The sequence below is a fragment of the Oratosquilla oratoria genome, chromosome 28 (genome assembly GCF_046742065.1).
Source record: "Oratosquilla oratoria isolate Oo_2021 chromosome 28, ASM4674206v1, whole genome shotgun sequence".
Lineage (NCBI taxonomy): Eukaryota > Metazoa > Arthropoda > Malacostraca > Stomatopoda > Squillidae > Oratosquilla > Oratosquilla oratoria.
This window is the reverse complement of record NC_134804.1, coordinates 4,122,668-4,135,999: the sequence shown is the minus strand read 5'-3', so window position 1 is coordinate 4,135,999 and position 13,332 is coordinate 4,122,668. Positions and strand designations below refer to the sequence as shown.

General features: G+C 37.6%; 1 protein-coding gene across 1 annotated transcript in view; it reads left to right on the top strand.

The window, feature by feature from the left end:
- Positions 1–12,005, top strand: part of p24-1 (transmembrane emp24 domain-containing protein) — a 44,598-nt gene extending 32,593 nt beyond the window's left edge. Inside the window, exon 4 of the mRNA XM_076210941.1 lies at positions 10,759–12,005. Coding sequence (XP_076067056.1) covers positions 10,759–10,986 — 228 coding nt within the window. The 3' untranslated portion in view covers positions 10,987–12,005. The remainder of the gene's footprint in view (positions 1–10,758) is intronic.
- Positions 12,006–13,332: the final 1,327 nt, after the last annotated feature.

Sequence of the window (13,332 nt, the reverse complement as noted above, 5' to 3'; positions counted from 1 at the left end):
CATGAGTTTAAAAGCAAACTAGACACTGAGAGATACAATGGCGGGACAACACGAGCATAGCTCCCCTTCCCGCAAAATACTAGATAAATACAACTAGGTAAAAATACACACACACACACACACACTTCAGTGAACGGACGGCGTAGAAGACGTTCTGAAGAAAAAGTGAAAAATAGAGGATTCCAAAGCAAAGGAAGTACCTATTGTATTTGCAGGGTGGGGGGAAATTGCTTGTGGGGTAGTGGGAAAGTAGGGAAAGAGGAGAAGGGGAGGGATTGCTGAGGGAAATGGAAGGAAATGAGGAAGGAGAAGACTTGGCCCAGGCAGACAGACGAAATGTAAACATCAAAAAACGGCCCCCCGACCAACTGAGTGACGACGAAATGTCTAATAAAAATGCAAAGATCAGAAACAGATAAGAGCAGTACAATGGAAGGTGAGGATGATAATTTCAAAGGATTTAATGAAAGGGCGGCGGATACCAACCTCCCCCGACTGACAAAACTGGAGGAAAAACTTCAACAAATGTCTGACAACTGGGAAGTTAGGTTTGGCAAGATGACAAAAATCGCCGAGAGGTTTGAAAAATTGGAAGAACTAGAGAAGGCGAACAAAAACTTAACTGATGAAATAGAAGACCTAAAAAGACAGTTAAGAGAAGTAAAGGTGAAGAATGAGGAATTGAAGAGGAATAGTAAAGAAAACAGAGAGGCCATAACTAAAGAAGCTAAGAATTGGAAAGCAACCCAAGAAGACAATAAAGTTTCATTAACTGACATAGTCAAACAACAATTGAAAGAACATACTGAAGACTCGGTTATTAAAGTGATGAGACAGGAGGAGAATATAGTAAGAGACTTAGCAGACAGAAAGAAATTTATAATTATATTAGGAATGGAAGAGAAACATAACCCAGATAGAACCACAAGAATCAAAGAGGAAAATGAAAAAGTAAGAAATTTACTAGAATTAGTTCAGGAAGATGAACCAGAAATTATGAAGCAAATTGAAGAGAAATTTAGACTTGGAAAGTATAGCACAGATAAGACCAGACCAATTAAGATTAAATTCAAGTCACAAACGACGGCAGAGAATATATTATCCAAAACAGGGAAACTAGCAACAAGTGAACAATATAAAAAGGTATGGATAAAAAGGGAAATGAATAAAGAGGAAAGAGAGGAAGAAAAACAGAAAAGACTTGAAGTTAAGGAAAAAAACGAGAAAAGAACGGAGTCAGAAAAAGAGAGATTCTATTGGAGAGTAGTGAATATGAAACTAAAGAAAGTCGACATACAAGAGAAAAACAAAAGGGAAACAGAGAACACAATGGAAGTGGCAGAAAACTAAGAGTGTCTTACACAAATATAGATGGATTAATAACAGGATTGAATGAGCTGAAAGATTATTTGAAGGAAAAAGAACCAGACATAATGGGAATTGTAGAAACAAAATTAAAAGGTCCACTACCACCCAACAGTGTAGGACATGATGCATATAATTACTGGATTAGAAACAGAGTGAAAAAGGAAGGGGGTGGAGTTATGTTCCTGACTAAGAAGGATATAAACATGAAGTGTGTCACATATGGAAAGAATACAGTAGAGATGATAATGATGGAAGTAGAAGACAGAGATAAGAAGAGCAGAAAGTTTGTGATAAATTATGTGCCCCTGAAAACAGCCTCATGGGAAGAGAGTGAACATAAAAGTATGTTAGAGGACACAAAGATAGCATTAAACAAGATAATGGAAGAGGGAGGAAGAATAGTTATGATGGGCGACTTTAATTGCAAAGAAATCTGCTGGGAAGAAATGACAGTAAAGGATGGAGACGGCTCATGGGGAAACGCTCTACTTGAGATTGTTACTGACCATACAATGACACAATGGATACAGGAGAACACTAGGTATAGAAATGAAGATGAGCCATCGAGACTAGACCTAATAATTACATCTGAACCTAGAATAGTGGACAAAATTGAATATAAAACACCAATAAGTAAAAGTGACCACATATTGATTGAACTGGAACTTAATGAAGAAAAATATATGAAAAGAAATGAACAATATAGAAAAGGAAGAATGATGTATGAAAAAACAAACTTTGATAAAATAAGAGAATTCTTTCAAAAGGAAAACTGGGAAGAAATATACAAAGAAGAAACAACAGTAGAAGAGAAAGCGAATATTTTGACAAAAATTTACAAAAAAGGAGTGGAAAAGTATGTCCCAAGACAAAAACAAGAAAAAGAATATGTAAAATGCTGGTACAACAAAAGTTGTAGGGAGTTAAAAGACAAAAGAGACAAAGCCTGGACCAGATGGAAAAAAGACAGAAGACCTGAAAAATGGAAAATATATACCTATTATAGAAATGAATATGTACAAACGTGCAGAGAGGAAAAGAGAAAATATGAAAAAGATGTCATAGAAAAGTGTAAAGATCAACCAAAACTATTCTACAGATTTGTAAACAATAAACTGAAAAACAAACAAGACTTGGAGAAATTAAGACAAGAGGGAGTTGAATACACTGAGGAAATTGAAATGGCGGAAATTATGAACAAACATTTTAAATCGGTGTTTACAAGGGAGAACATACAACCTGAAGAGAACGAATGGAAAGAGAAAGTACCCCTATGGAAGAAATAGAAGTAACAAAGAATGAAATATTAACACACTTGAGTAATCTTGATGTCAGAAAATCGCATGGACCAGATGAAATAGCAAACTGGATACTGAAAGAATGCAGGAATGAACTGGCAGACAAAATACATAGCATACTAAACAGTTCCTTGAAAGAAGGAAAAGTTCCAGAAGATTGGAAAAAAAGCAAATATAGTACCTATATATAAAGGAGGAAATAAAGAAGAACCTACCAACTATAGACCAGTCTCTCTAACAAGTACAATAGCAAAAATTTGTGAAAGAATTATCAAAAGTAGATGGGTAAAATATTTATAAAAAAACAAAGTGTTAAATCCAAGGCAATTTGGATTCAGACAAGGACGATCATGTGTCACCAATTTAATATGTTTCTATTCAAGGCTAATAGATATAATACAAGAAAGAGATGGATGGGCGGACTGTGCATTTCTAGACCTAAAGAAAGCTTTTGACAAAGTACCACATAAGAAGTTGCTTAAGAAATTAGAAACTGAAGGAGGAACACAGGGCAAACTACTAAATTGGATGAAAGACTTTTTGCAAGAAAGAAAAATGAGAGTAGTGATAAGAGACCAGCACTCAAAATGCAGGGAACAGTTCTGGCCCCAATAATGTTTGCTATATATATTAATGATATGGATGAAGGAATTGAAAGCTATATGAGCTTCTTTGCAGATGATGCAAAACTACTGAAAAGAGTGAAAACTGAAGAAGATTGTGAATCACTACAGAGATCTAAATAAAGTATGGGAATGGAGTAGGAAGTGGGAGATGGAGTTCAATACAAAAAAGTGTAGTATAATGGAATTTGGAAAAAGCAAAAACAGAATAACAGGATCATATAAATTGGGAGAAGAAGGAATAAAAAAAGTAGAAAATGAGAAGGACCTGGGAGTCATTGTTATGAATAATATGTCACATGAGAAACATATAAATAAGATTTTTGGAGAAACTTATAATTTAATAAGAACAATCAAAGTTGCATTTACATACCTGGATGAAGAAATGGTGAAGAAAATCCTAATCACCCTGATAAGACCAAGATTGGAATATGCAGCAACGATATGGTCACCAAGTACAAAAAAATGTATAAAAAAACTTGAAAGAATACAAAGAGCAATTACAAAATTGGCACCAACACTCTCAAAACTATCATATGAAGAGAGACTAGAAAAACTTGAACTACAGACACTAGAGCAAAGAAGAGAGAGAGGAGATTTGATAGCTATTTACAGAATCATGAAAGGCATAGAAATTACTGATAGAGAGAATCTGATAAAATGGGATGACAGAAATACAAGAGGACACGGAAAGAAAATAAAAAAAGACAGCTATAGAAGAGATTTGAAATAGAACAGCTTTCCTCACAGAGTAATAGACAGTTGGAACAAGTTAGATGAGAAAGTGGTGTGTGCAAAAACAATACATGAATTTAAAAATAGTTTAGATAAAATGAGATATGAAGACGGGACCCCACGAGCATAGCTCCCCTTCCCGTAAAATACAACTAGGTAAATACACACACACAAACAAACAAACAAACAAACTAGACTAGACTAGACTAGAATATGCGGTGACATTGTGGTCACCCAGTACCAAAAAGAATATATAGAAAATAGAAAGAATCCAGAGAGCAGCAACAAAAATTGCACCTGCACTTGCAAACCTATCATATGATGAGAGATTGGATAAACTGGAGTTACCGACGCTGGAGCAAAGAAGAGAGAGAGGTGACCTACTGACCATCTACAGAATCATGAAAGGCACAGAGATACTCGATAGAGAGGACTTACTAAACTGGGACAAGAGAAACACAAGAGGACATGGAAAGAAAATAAAAAAAACATAGCTACAGAAGAGAACTGAAGAAAAACAGTTTTCCACTTAGAGTAGTGGACACTTGGAACAAACTGGACAATGAAATAGTATGCACAAAAACCATTCATGAGTTTAAAAGCAAACTAGACACTGCGAGATACAAAGGTGGGACACCACGAGCATAGCTCCCCTTCCCGCAAAATACAACTAGGTAAATACACACACACACACACACACACACACACACACACACACACACACACACACACACACACACACACACACACACACACACACACACACACACATATACACATACACATAACTAATTAAGTAATCTTGTAATGAGTTTAGATTCTGATGTAGCTTGACTGCTCATGGCAGCAGAATCTCACCAGTGGGGCGACAGTAACAAGGCACTTGACACTGATTCATAATGTTCACAATTATCACAACTTGTCATAGAATACATTTAGTCACAACTCTGGCAGATATAATTGTTGTGAAAGTCATTGCTTCACAAGCTTATTCCAGCTGTGAGTACTTAACATACCTTGAATTAGTACTAATGATACTTAACACTGGATGGAGGGGGGATTCATTTGTAAAGCCGAACAATGAAGTGAAGCAATTGGTACAGTTTTGTAGTTCTTCTTTGGCTGCATGTTTCCACTCCAAGCTCACCCAGATGATTTTATGCAGAATGAATTCATGGTGGTGATATAGTGATATGCTGGCTAGGTTGTATTCCAACTCCAGCAGTTTCCACTTCGGCGAGCTCTGTCGACTGGTCCATGTGGTTCTTCTCTCTTTCTCCATCCTTTGTGCTTTGGAGTTTCTAAGTTTTAGTGTTTGAAGCTTCAGAGTTACAAAGATTACAAAGATGGAGCATGCTGACAGGAGACCTATTGGTCCATATCTAGGTTGGATGCAAAAAAAATTATAATAATGATAAACAAGTAAATGAATAAATAAAAACTACAATAATGTAAATAATAAATAAAATACATAAATAAATACATAGGTATAGTTAAATAATAAACAAACAAGTAAATAGTAAATAATAATAAATTGACGTATAACTAATAATAAACGAGAATCAGACAAATAATAATAAACAACCGAAATTCTCAGATACTGTGTTTCACCTGACTCTTATCTAATTTTATAATGAAGCGTAAAAAGTAGAACCCATTAAGAGCTCGAAAGCTTAACTAGAACTAAATGTTCAAAATCCAATACATATTCAGATGAATTAACCGAGGCAGTCTTCACACATGTTTGAAATTTCCCTCTAGCTGCATAGAATTGTCTGGGCTTGAACATGAAGTTTGAGTTAAGCCATTATTTCCAAGTTGATATGCTTCATAAGGCAAAGAGCTCCTTTGCAATTTGAGAAAGCATAGTTTAACACAGAAAGCCAGGGTTCCTAGGGTATGTGTGACATAACTAATAGTCCCTTTTTTTCTCTATACATATTTATCACTTTCTGATCTCCACCTTCTCTCACATCTCTCTCATCCCCCTTTCTTACACGCTTTTCTAATTCCACGTTTGCTGATTTATCTATTTTTCTACTAAATATTTTAATACTAACTATATTTCCTTCCCCTTCTCTTCTCTTTACACTCACTCTCTCTAACCTCCTTCATCCAACTTTCCCTTCAATTTCCCTCCCCTTACTTATCACGTCTCTTTTTCTTCTTTTCTTACAATTTGTATTTGTTTTGATATTTCTTACTGCAGATCTGGTACATTTAAATAAAATTGTCTTCATCATGAAGGAAAAGTCACTAATGTACATACCACCCCCTGAGTAATGTTTATTTTGTATTTACTATAATTGTTTTCTTCTTGACAGCTTCCATTGCCCTTCTATCTTTCCGACCTTCTAATAAACTTCCCCCTCCTCTTCCTTCTCTACTCTCTTCATCTCTCATCTCCTTATTTCCTCCTCATCTCTTTTTTATCTCTCTTCTTCTGCCTCTGGTTATTCTCATTCCTCTCTTCCTTCTATTATTCCTCTACTCTACCTTCTCATTGTCTTTTCTCACATCTTCCTCTTCTTCAACCTTTTCTTTGTTTACATTTTATTTATCTTTTCTCGCCTCTTCCACTTATTCTTCCTCTTCCAACTCCTCCCCTTCCTCTCCATTTAAGTTTCAAGGTTCGAAATCCACAGATCAATAATACTTTTCCAAAGCACTCTGTTTTCACCAACTTTAATTGATTAATCAGCTGTTTATCATATATATATATATATATATATATATATATATATATATATATATATATATATATATATATGTATATATATATATATATATATATATATATGCACACACATAATTCCATTACAATGTCTGCTTCAAAATTTGAGTCACAAGTGACCTGTGACAATTTGTAAGGCTTATGGGAGTGTGTTGATTAAGAGGATTAGGAGAACTGTGGGTTTAGGACAGGTAGAGGTTGTGTGGATCAGATATTTTGTGTTGAGGCAGATATGTGGGAAAAGTAAGGATGTTTTTTGGGGCCTTTATTGATTTGGAAAAGGCTTATGACAGGGTAGACAGAAAGGCATTTTGGGAGGTATTGCAGATATATGGGATAGGAAAGCATTAAGAACAGTCAAGAGTCATGACAGTAGTAGATCTTGTGTTAGAATTAGAAATGGAGAGAGTGAGTGGTTTGAAGTAAAGGTGGGACTTTGGCAGGGATGAGTTATGTCACCTTGGCTGTTCAATTCATACATGGATGGGGTGGTAAAAGAGGTAAACACAAGGGTAATGGGTTGGCGGTTGGAGATGGTTAAAGAAAATGGAGAAAAGTGGGAGATAAGACAGTTGTTGTTTGCTGATGACACTGCGCTTGTGGCAGGATCAGAGGAGGGACTGAGGAAGTTAGTGACAGAGTTTGGGAAGGTGTGTGAAAGAAGAAAGTTGAAGATAAATGTGGGTAAAAGTAAGGTGATGAGATGTACAAGGGGAGAAAGTGGCATCAGATGGGAAGTGAGTATTAACCCGTACATCGCTGGGTGAATGCCATATATACTCCCACCTCCAGCATCAGAGCCAAAATAGATTTTTTTTTTATTGCATAAATCAACTCAAAATGATGTAAAATCAATAAATCTTGCTTATTTTGATTCACCTTAGTCTAGAAGTGGAGAAACTGGGTTGATTTTGCCGAGATATGCGTGCAAAAGTTTGGTAGAACATCCGTAGACGTTCTTTCGCTCCTTACGCGGGCTGAACGAGGTTGTATTTTTTCGGGGAAGCTGTTAGAATTTCAGAGTGAAGGAATTTGACATTTATGATGTTTCAAGTCAATGTATAGTTGCCCATAATAGTCTGACACTTATGGAAAACATGTTTATAAATAGTTTTTATGGATTTTTTTTGGCAAATATTTATCACTTTATGTGGTAAATTGATTCTTTGACATTTTTTTTTTTTTTTTTTTAATAGAATTTCATGGAGGATAGGTGATTGTGGTGTTTCTTATTGTTTTGGTAAATGTTTTAGTTAGCATCCATCACACCATTATTGCCTGGCCACATTTTGTATTACACATTTATTACAAAAATTGGCAGTGCGAAATTGCCAGTTCTGTAATCTGAATACGTACTAAATAGCACCTGCATAACTGTTGAAGTACGACTTCACCTCCTCATACTTCGTTTTGTACACCAGAATAGCCTAAATTACATCCTAAAGGCCGATTTTATACAATGAGTTACCCCTGAAAAATTGCTGCCAGGTTTGCCAGTTTTGTCAATAAATGAAAAAATTTAGGTGCCATTTATAGCCAATGGATAGGGCTACTTGGTCATTACCCTCAATGTAATGCCTATTTTTGGCAAATTTTTTAAATTGCAGCATACAATGTATGCCGCTGATGCTTAATCCATAAAACAATTGCGGCATATGATGTATACCACTGACGCTGTAGGGGTTAAGGGGGAGAGACTGGATGAAGTGGATAGTTTTAGATACTTGGGTGTGAATGTAGCGGGAAAGGGAGGAGTGGAGGTGGAGGTAGAATATAGATTGAGAGAAGCAAGTAAGTGCCTTGGTGGACTAAAAAATTTAACGAGAAATAGACATTTGAGTATGGATGCTAAGAGGAGATTGTATGAAGGAGTGATTATGCCGACAGCACCGTGTGGGACAGAAACATGGAACATAAGAGAGGAAGAGTTTAAATGTGTTTGAGATGAAATGCCAGAGAAGTATGATAGGGGTTACTAAGCTGGATAGATTGAGAAATGAGGTGGGTAGGAGAGAGGAGGTGGAAAGGGAGTTGGGAGATATGGTTGATGAAAGTATTGGGATGGTTTAGACACTTGGAAAGAATGAGTGAAGAAAGATTAGTAAAAGCTATGTGGAAGGAGTGTACATGAGGGGTCAGCCAAGGATGAGATGGAAGGATAGGGTAAAAGGGGCACTGGGAAAGAGGGGAATGTCTGAGGAAGGAAGAGAGAAGACAGAAGATAGGGATGAGTGGAGAATGGTTGTGTACAGATAATGCTGTGATGCATGGAAGGGAATGAGTTGGGGAGGGGTGCTGAGGGAGTATGTATGAAATATATTTTGATGCAGCCCAAAGGGATTTCTCCCTGTCTTCTCTTTTATTGGATGAGGGGATGGAGAGGGGGTCTTCAATTGAATGAAATGGCCATGTTGTGGATGCTGTGTCTTGCTACATTGCTTCTGACCCGGGGCAGGGGGCAAGATGTAGGGATGACCTGTAATCCAGGAGGTGCCAAGATAAGAGGGAAGGAGAGGGGTGAGTGGGAGTGGAATATATGGAGATGGAATGAGTTGGAGTGGATTTTATTTCTTTGTTTGTGGCTACCTCCCTTGTAAAGGGGAAAAAGCTATTGGTATATTTATGTATGTAAAAGGCTATACCCTTTTAAGAGAGGTAGCAAGCCAAGGCACAAACCCACCCTCCACCCATCCCATACCCATTTGTTTTCACTTCTGTCTTGGCTCCTTATGGTGAAAGGGCTATCTCTGCCCCACCACCCACTTTCTGGGTCAGTGAATGAATAAAATGGCCAGCCAGCAGCCACAGAAAAGGAAAAGTGACATGGAACAGAAAGGGTAAATCAAGGTAGGCTAAAACCACTTTGCCATCATGTGAGAACATAACACAAGAATGGAGGAGATTGCAAGAGACCATAAGACCTAGACTAGTCATTTCCATAACCCTTACCACTTTTCATCCCAATCCATTGAATTGTCCAATCTTCTCTTAAAACAACCTATAGTTTCAGTGCTCACTACTATTCCATTAGTTAATAACTTTATTGGTAGACCAGTTCTTACCTATTTCTTTCTCAAACCAAAACTTGTCTGTTTTAAATCCATTACTGTGAATCCTGCCCTACTGTCTTATTATGATGACCTTGCCTGCATCACCCTTGTTAAAGCCCTTGACCTCTATTAGATCACCCCATACTCTGTTTTTCCAAAGAGTGTCTGTTAAGGAAGGATGGGAGAGGACAGAAGACAGGGGTGAATGGAGAATGGTTGTATATCGATGATTCTGTGGTGCATGAGGTGGAATGGGTGGGGGATGTGTGAGAAAATAATTTGATGGAGCCCAAAGGGATTTCTCCCTGTCTTCTCCTTTTCTGCATGAGGGGACAAAGAGGAGGGGTCACCAATTTAATGAAGTGGCCTTGCTGATGTGCTGTGTCTTGTGACACTGCTTCTGACCCAGGGCAGTGGGCAAGATGCAGGGATGACCCATCCTCCAGGAGGTGCCAAGATAAGAGGGAGGGGAGAGGAGTGGAGTATGATAGGGATGGAATGGGTGGGAGTGGTTTTGCCTTTGTTTTTTGGCAACCTCCCTTATAAGGGGAAAAAAGCCTTTGGTATATGTATGTATTCTTTTTTTTTTCTCAATCCAACCTAGTCATGGACTACAAGGTCCCACTTAATGTTCCTATAGTTAAAATCCCCCATGATCACAAGAATTTTTTACTGCAGCACCCTGCAATTTTGTCCATGAAGATAGAAATTTAGCCTAGTAGGGTTCTAGAGAAGAAGAAAATTAATACCATGTTTGGAAGGGGTTAAGCATAACGAGTCTGTTTATAGTTAGGTGTGTATTATCTCCTGATAGTTCATTAATTTAACACTTGCCCACAGCCACCAATAGTATTGTTGTGTTACAGATATACTATCATAATGAATATCTTTACTAATTTCAGATGGAGTCCTCTTCATACTATCATAATGAATATCTTTACTAATTTCAGATGGAGTCCTCTTCACAAAAAATCCATGAAGATCTCAACTCTGTGATAGACTACCAGACTCATCATCGTTTGCGGGAGGCTCAGGGGCGGAAACGTGCAGAAGATATCAATGAGCGTGTCCTGTTTTGGGCTGTTGGGGAAACACTGGGTATCTTAATAATTACAGTTGGCCAAGTCATGGTTCTTAAGAACTTTTTTACAGACAAAAGGAATGCACAGTCTTACTGAAGGGTAATTTATCTTGCTGCATTTTTTTTTCTATTAATTTTTCTTATTTCATAATGTATTTTTTGAAGTGTAAAAAAGTTGCAAGGGGAGTGTATTTATATAAGTCTTTATTGAATTTGTTTGAATTGTCTTGGTCGAATGTGGATATATATTTTGTGTAATTACTGTGTAACTTGAAGTTTGTAAAGTTGAAAGTTTCCCAGACACTTGCAGTTATTGGAAGTCAGTAGCTAGGTATCACTTTTTCTAAGTGTAGAAAAAATCACAATGTCTCATTTTCTAAGGAAATAAAAGCTTTTAGTAATTTATTTCATATGCCTATTTTTGCACAAGCTTGTAGGAACATACACAAGTAGACTGAGGTTGTTGTCATTGTTTTCAATTGTGGAACTACATTAAGCAGACATGACAAAGATGTATGGAAAACATTCATCCTCTACTTGGGTAGTGTTTTGTATGTACAATCAAATACCAGAGCTCATTAATCTCCCTTAACTACAACTGTAGCAATTAAAGAACACTTGATCCAGGAGTGGACATTTTTACACATGATTTGCCATCTATTGATGGTACAAAAATGTATCCATTTTGGTTTAAGTAATAATTGTTGGTGGCAGGAAGATAGAAGATGAACAGACTCCAGCATTTGACTATACAATGTAATACAAAATTAAAATCCAGCTAAATTTAATTTTGAAAGCTTGCACTGATGTTGCAGGTATGGCAAAATGTTATGTTTCATTTTTATGTATTTCCTGGTAATTTCTATAGAATAATCAGTGGAGAATGACTTCAAATATTGTGGGCATTTCTGTTGTAATCAGTTCTTAGATTTCAAATGAGAAAGCTGTGCAAAGTATCACTGTACATAATTTACCCTAGGGCATGATTTACTGCTTGTGAAAAAGTGAATGAAAATAAAGTTTGCATGTGTTGGATGTTTCTGTTCAGCAGATGAGAGCATTTTGTCAGAAATCTTTAAGGCTAAAATAAACTATTTGCAACACTATGGAATTTTTTTTCCTGTTTTATTTCACACACATATAAGAATAGAGTAAGAGAACAAAACAAGTTGGATTAGGTTGATTTGCTTATACAATTCAAATGTGAGGCCTCACATTTGATGCTCTTTCATACAACAGATGATGAGACAGAAGGATGGTGTGAAAGGGGCTTTGAGCAAGAGGGGAGACTGTTGAACAAGGAAGGGAGAAGGAAGAGGATAGGGGTTGGTTATAGAATGGCTGCCCTACTGTTTTATTATGATGACCTTGCCTGCATCACCCTTGTTAAAGCCCTTGACCTCTATTAGATCACCACATATTCTGTTTTTCCAGTGTGTGTAAGTGAAGGTGCTTAAGCCTGTCTTCATATGGTGTTGTATTTGTGCTGCCTATAATTGTCTTCCTCGTTACACTTTTTAATCCACCAAGGCATTTACTCGCTTCTCTCAATCTACATTCTACCTCCACCTTCACCTTTTCCTGCCACATTAGCACCCAAGTATCTAAAACTATCCACTTCCTCCAGTCACTCTCCCTTAATGCTCACTTCCACTGCTGCCACTTTCACCCCTTGTACATCTCATCACCTTACTTTTACCCACATTTATCTTCAGCTTTCTTCTTTCACACACACTCCCAAAGAGGAGACTGTATGAAGGAATGATTGTGTCAACAACACTGTATGGGACAGAAACATGAAACATAAGAGGAAGAGAGAAGGGGTTTGAATGTGTTTGAGATGAGGTGTCTGAGAAGTATGATGGGGGTGGGGGCTAGATAGCGTGAGAAATGAGGAGGTGAGGAGGAGAACGGGTGGAAAGGGAGTTGGGAGATAGGGTTGATGAAAGAGTATTAGGATGGTTTGGACACATGGAAAGAATGAGTGAAGAAAGACTAGTAAAAGAGGTATGGAAGGCAGATGTGGAGGGAGTGAACATGGGACATCCTAGGATGAGATGGATGGATGGTGTGAAGGGGGCTTTGGAGAAGAGGGGAATGTCTGTTGAGGAAGGACAGAAGACAGGGGTGAATGGAGAATGGTTGTATATGGATGATGTGATGCATGAGGTGGAATGGGGGGTGAGGTAGTATGTGTGAGCAAAATTTGACGCAGCCCGAAGGGATTTCTCCCCATCTTCTCCTTTTATGCATGGGGGGACAGAGAAGGGGGGTCGAAGGTTTAATGAAACGGCCTTGCTGTGGATGTGCTGTATCATGCGACACTGCCTCTGACCCAGGGTAGTGGACAAGGTGCAGGGATGACCTGTCATCCAGGAGGTACTAAGATGGGAGGGAGGGTGGAGGGGAGTGGAGTGTATTTAGGGATGGAATGGTTGGGAAT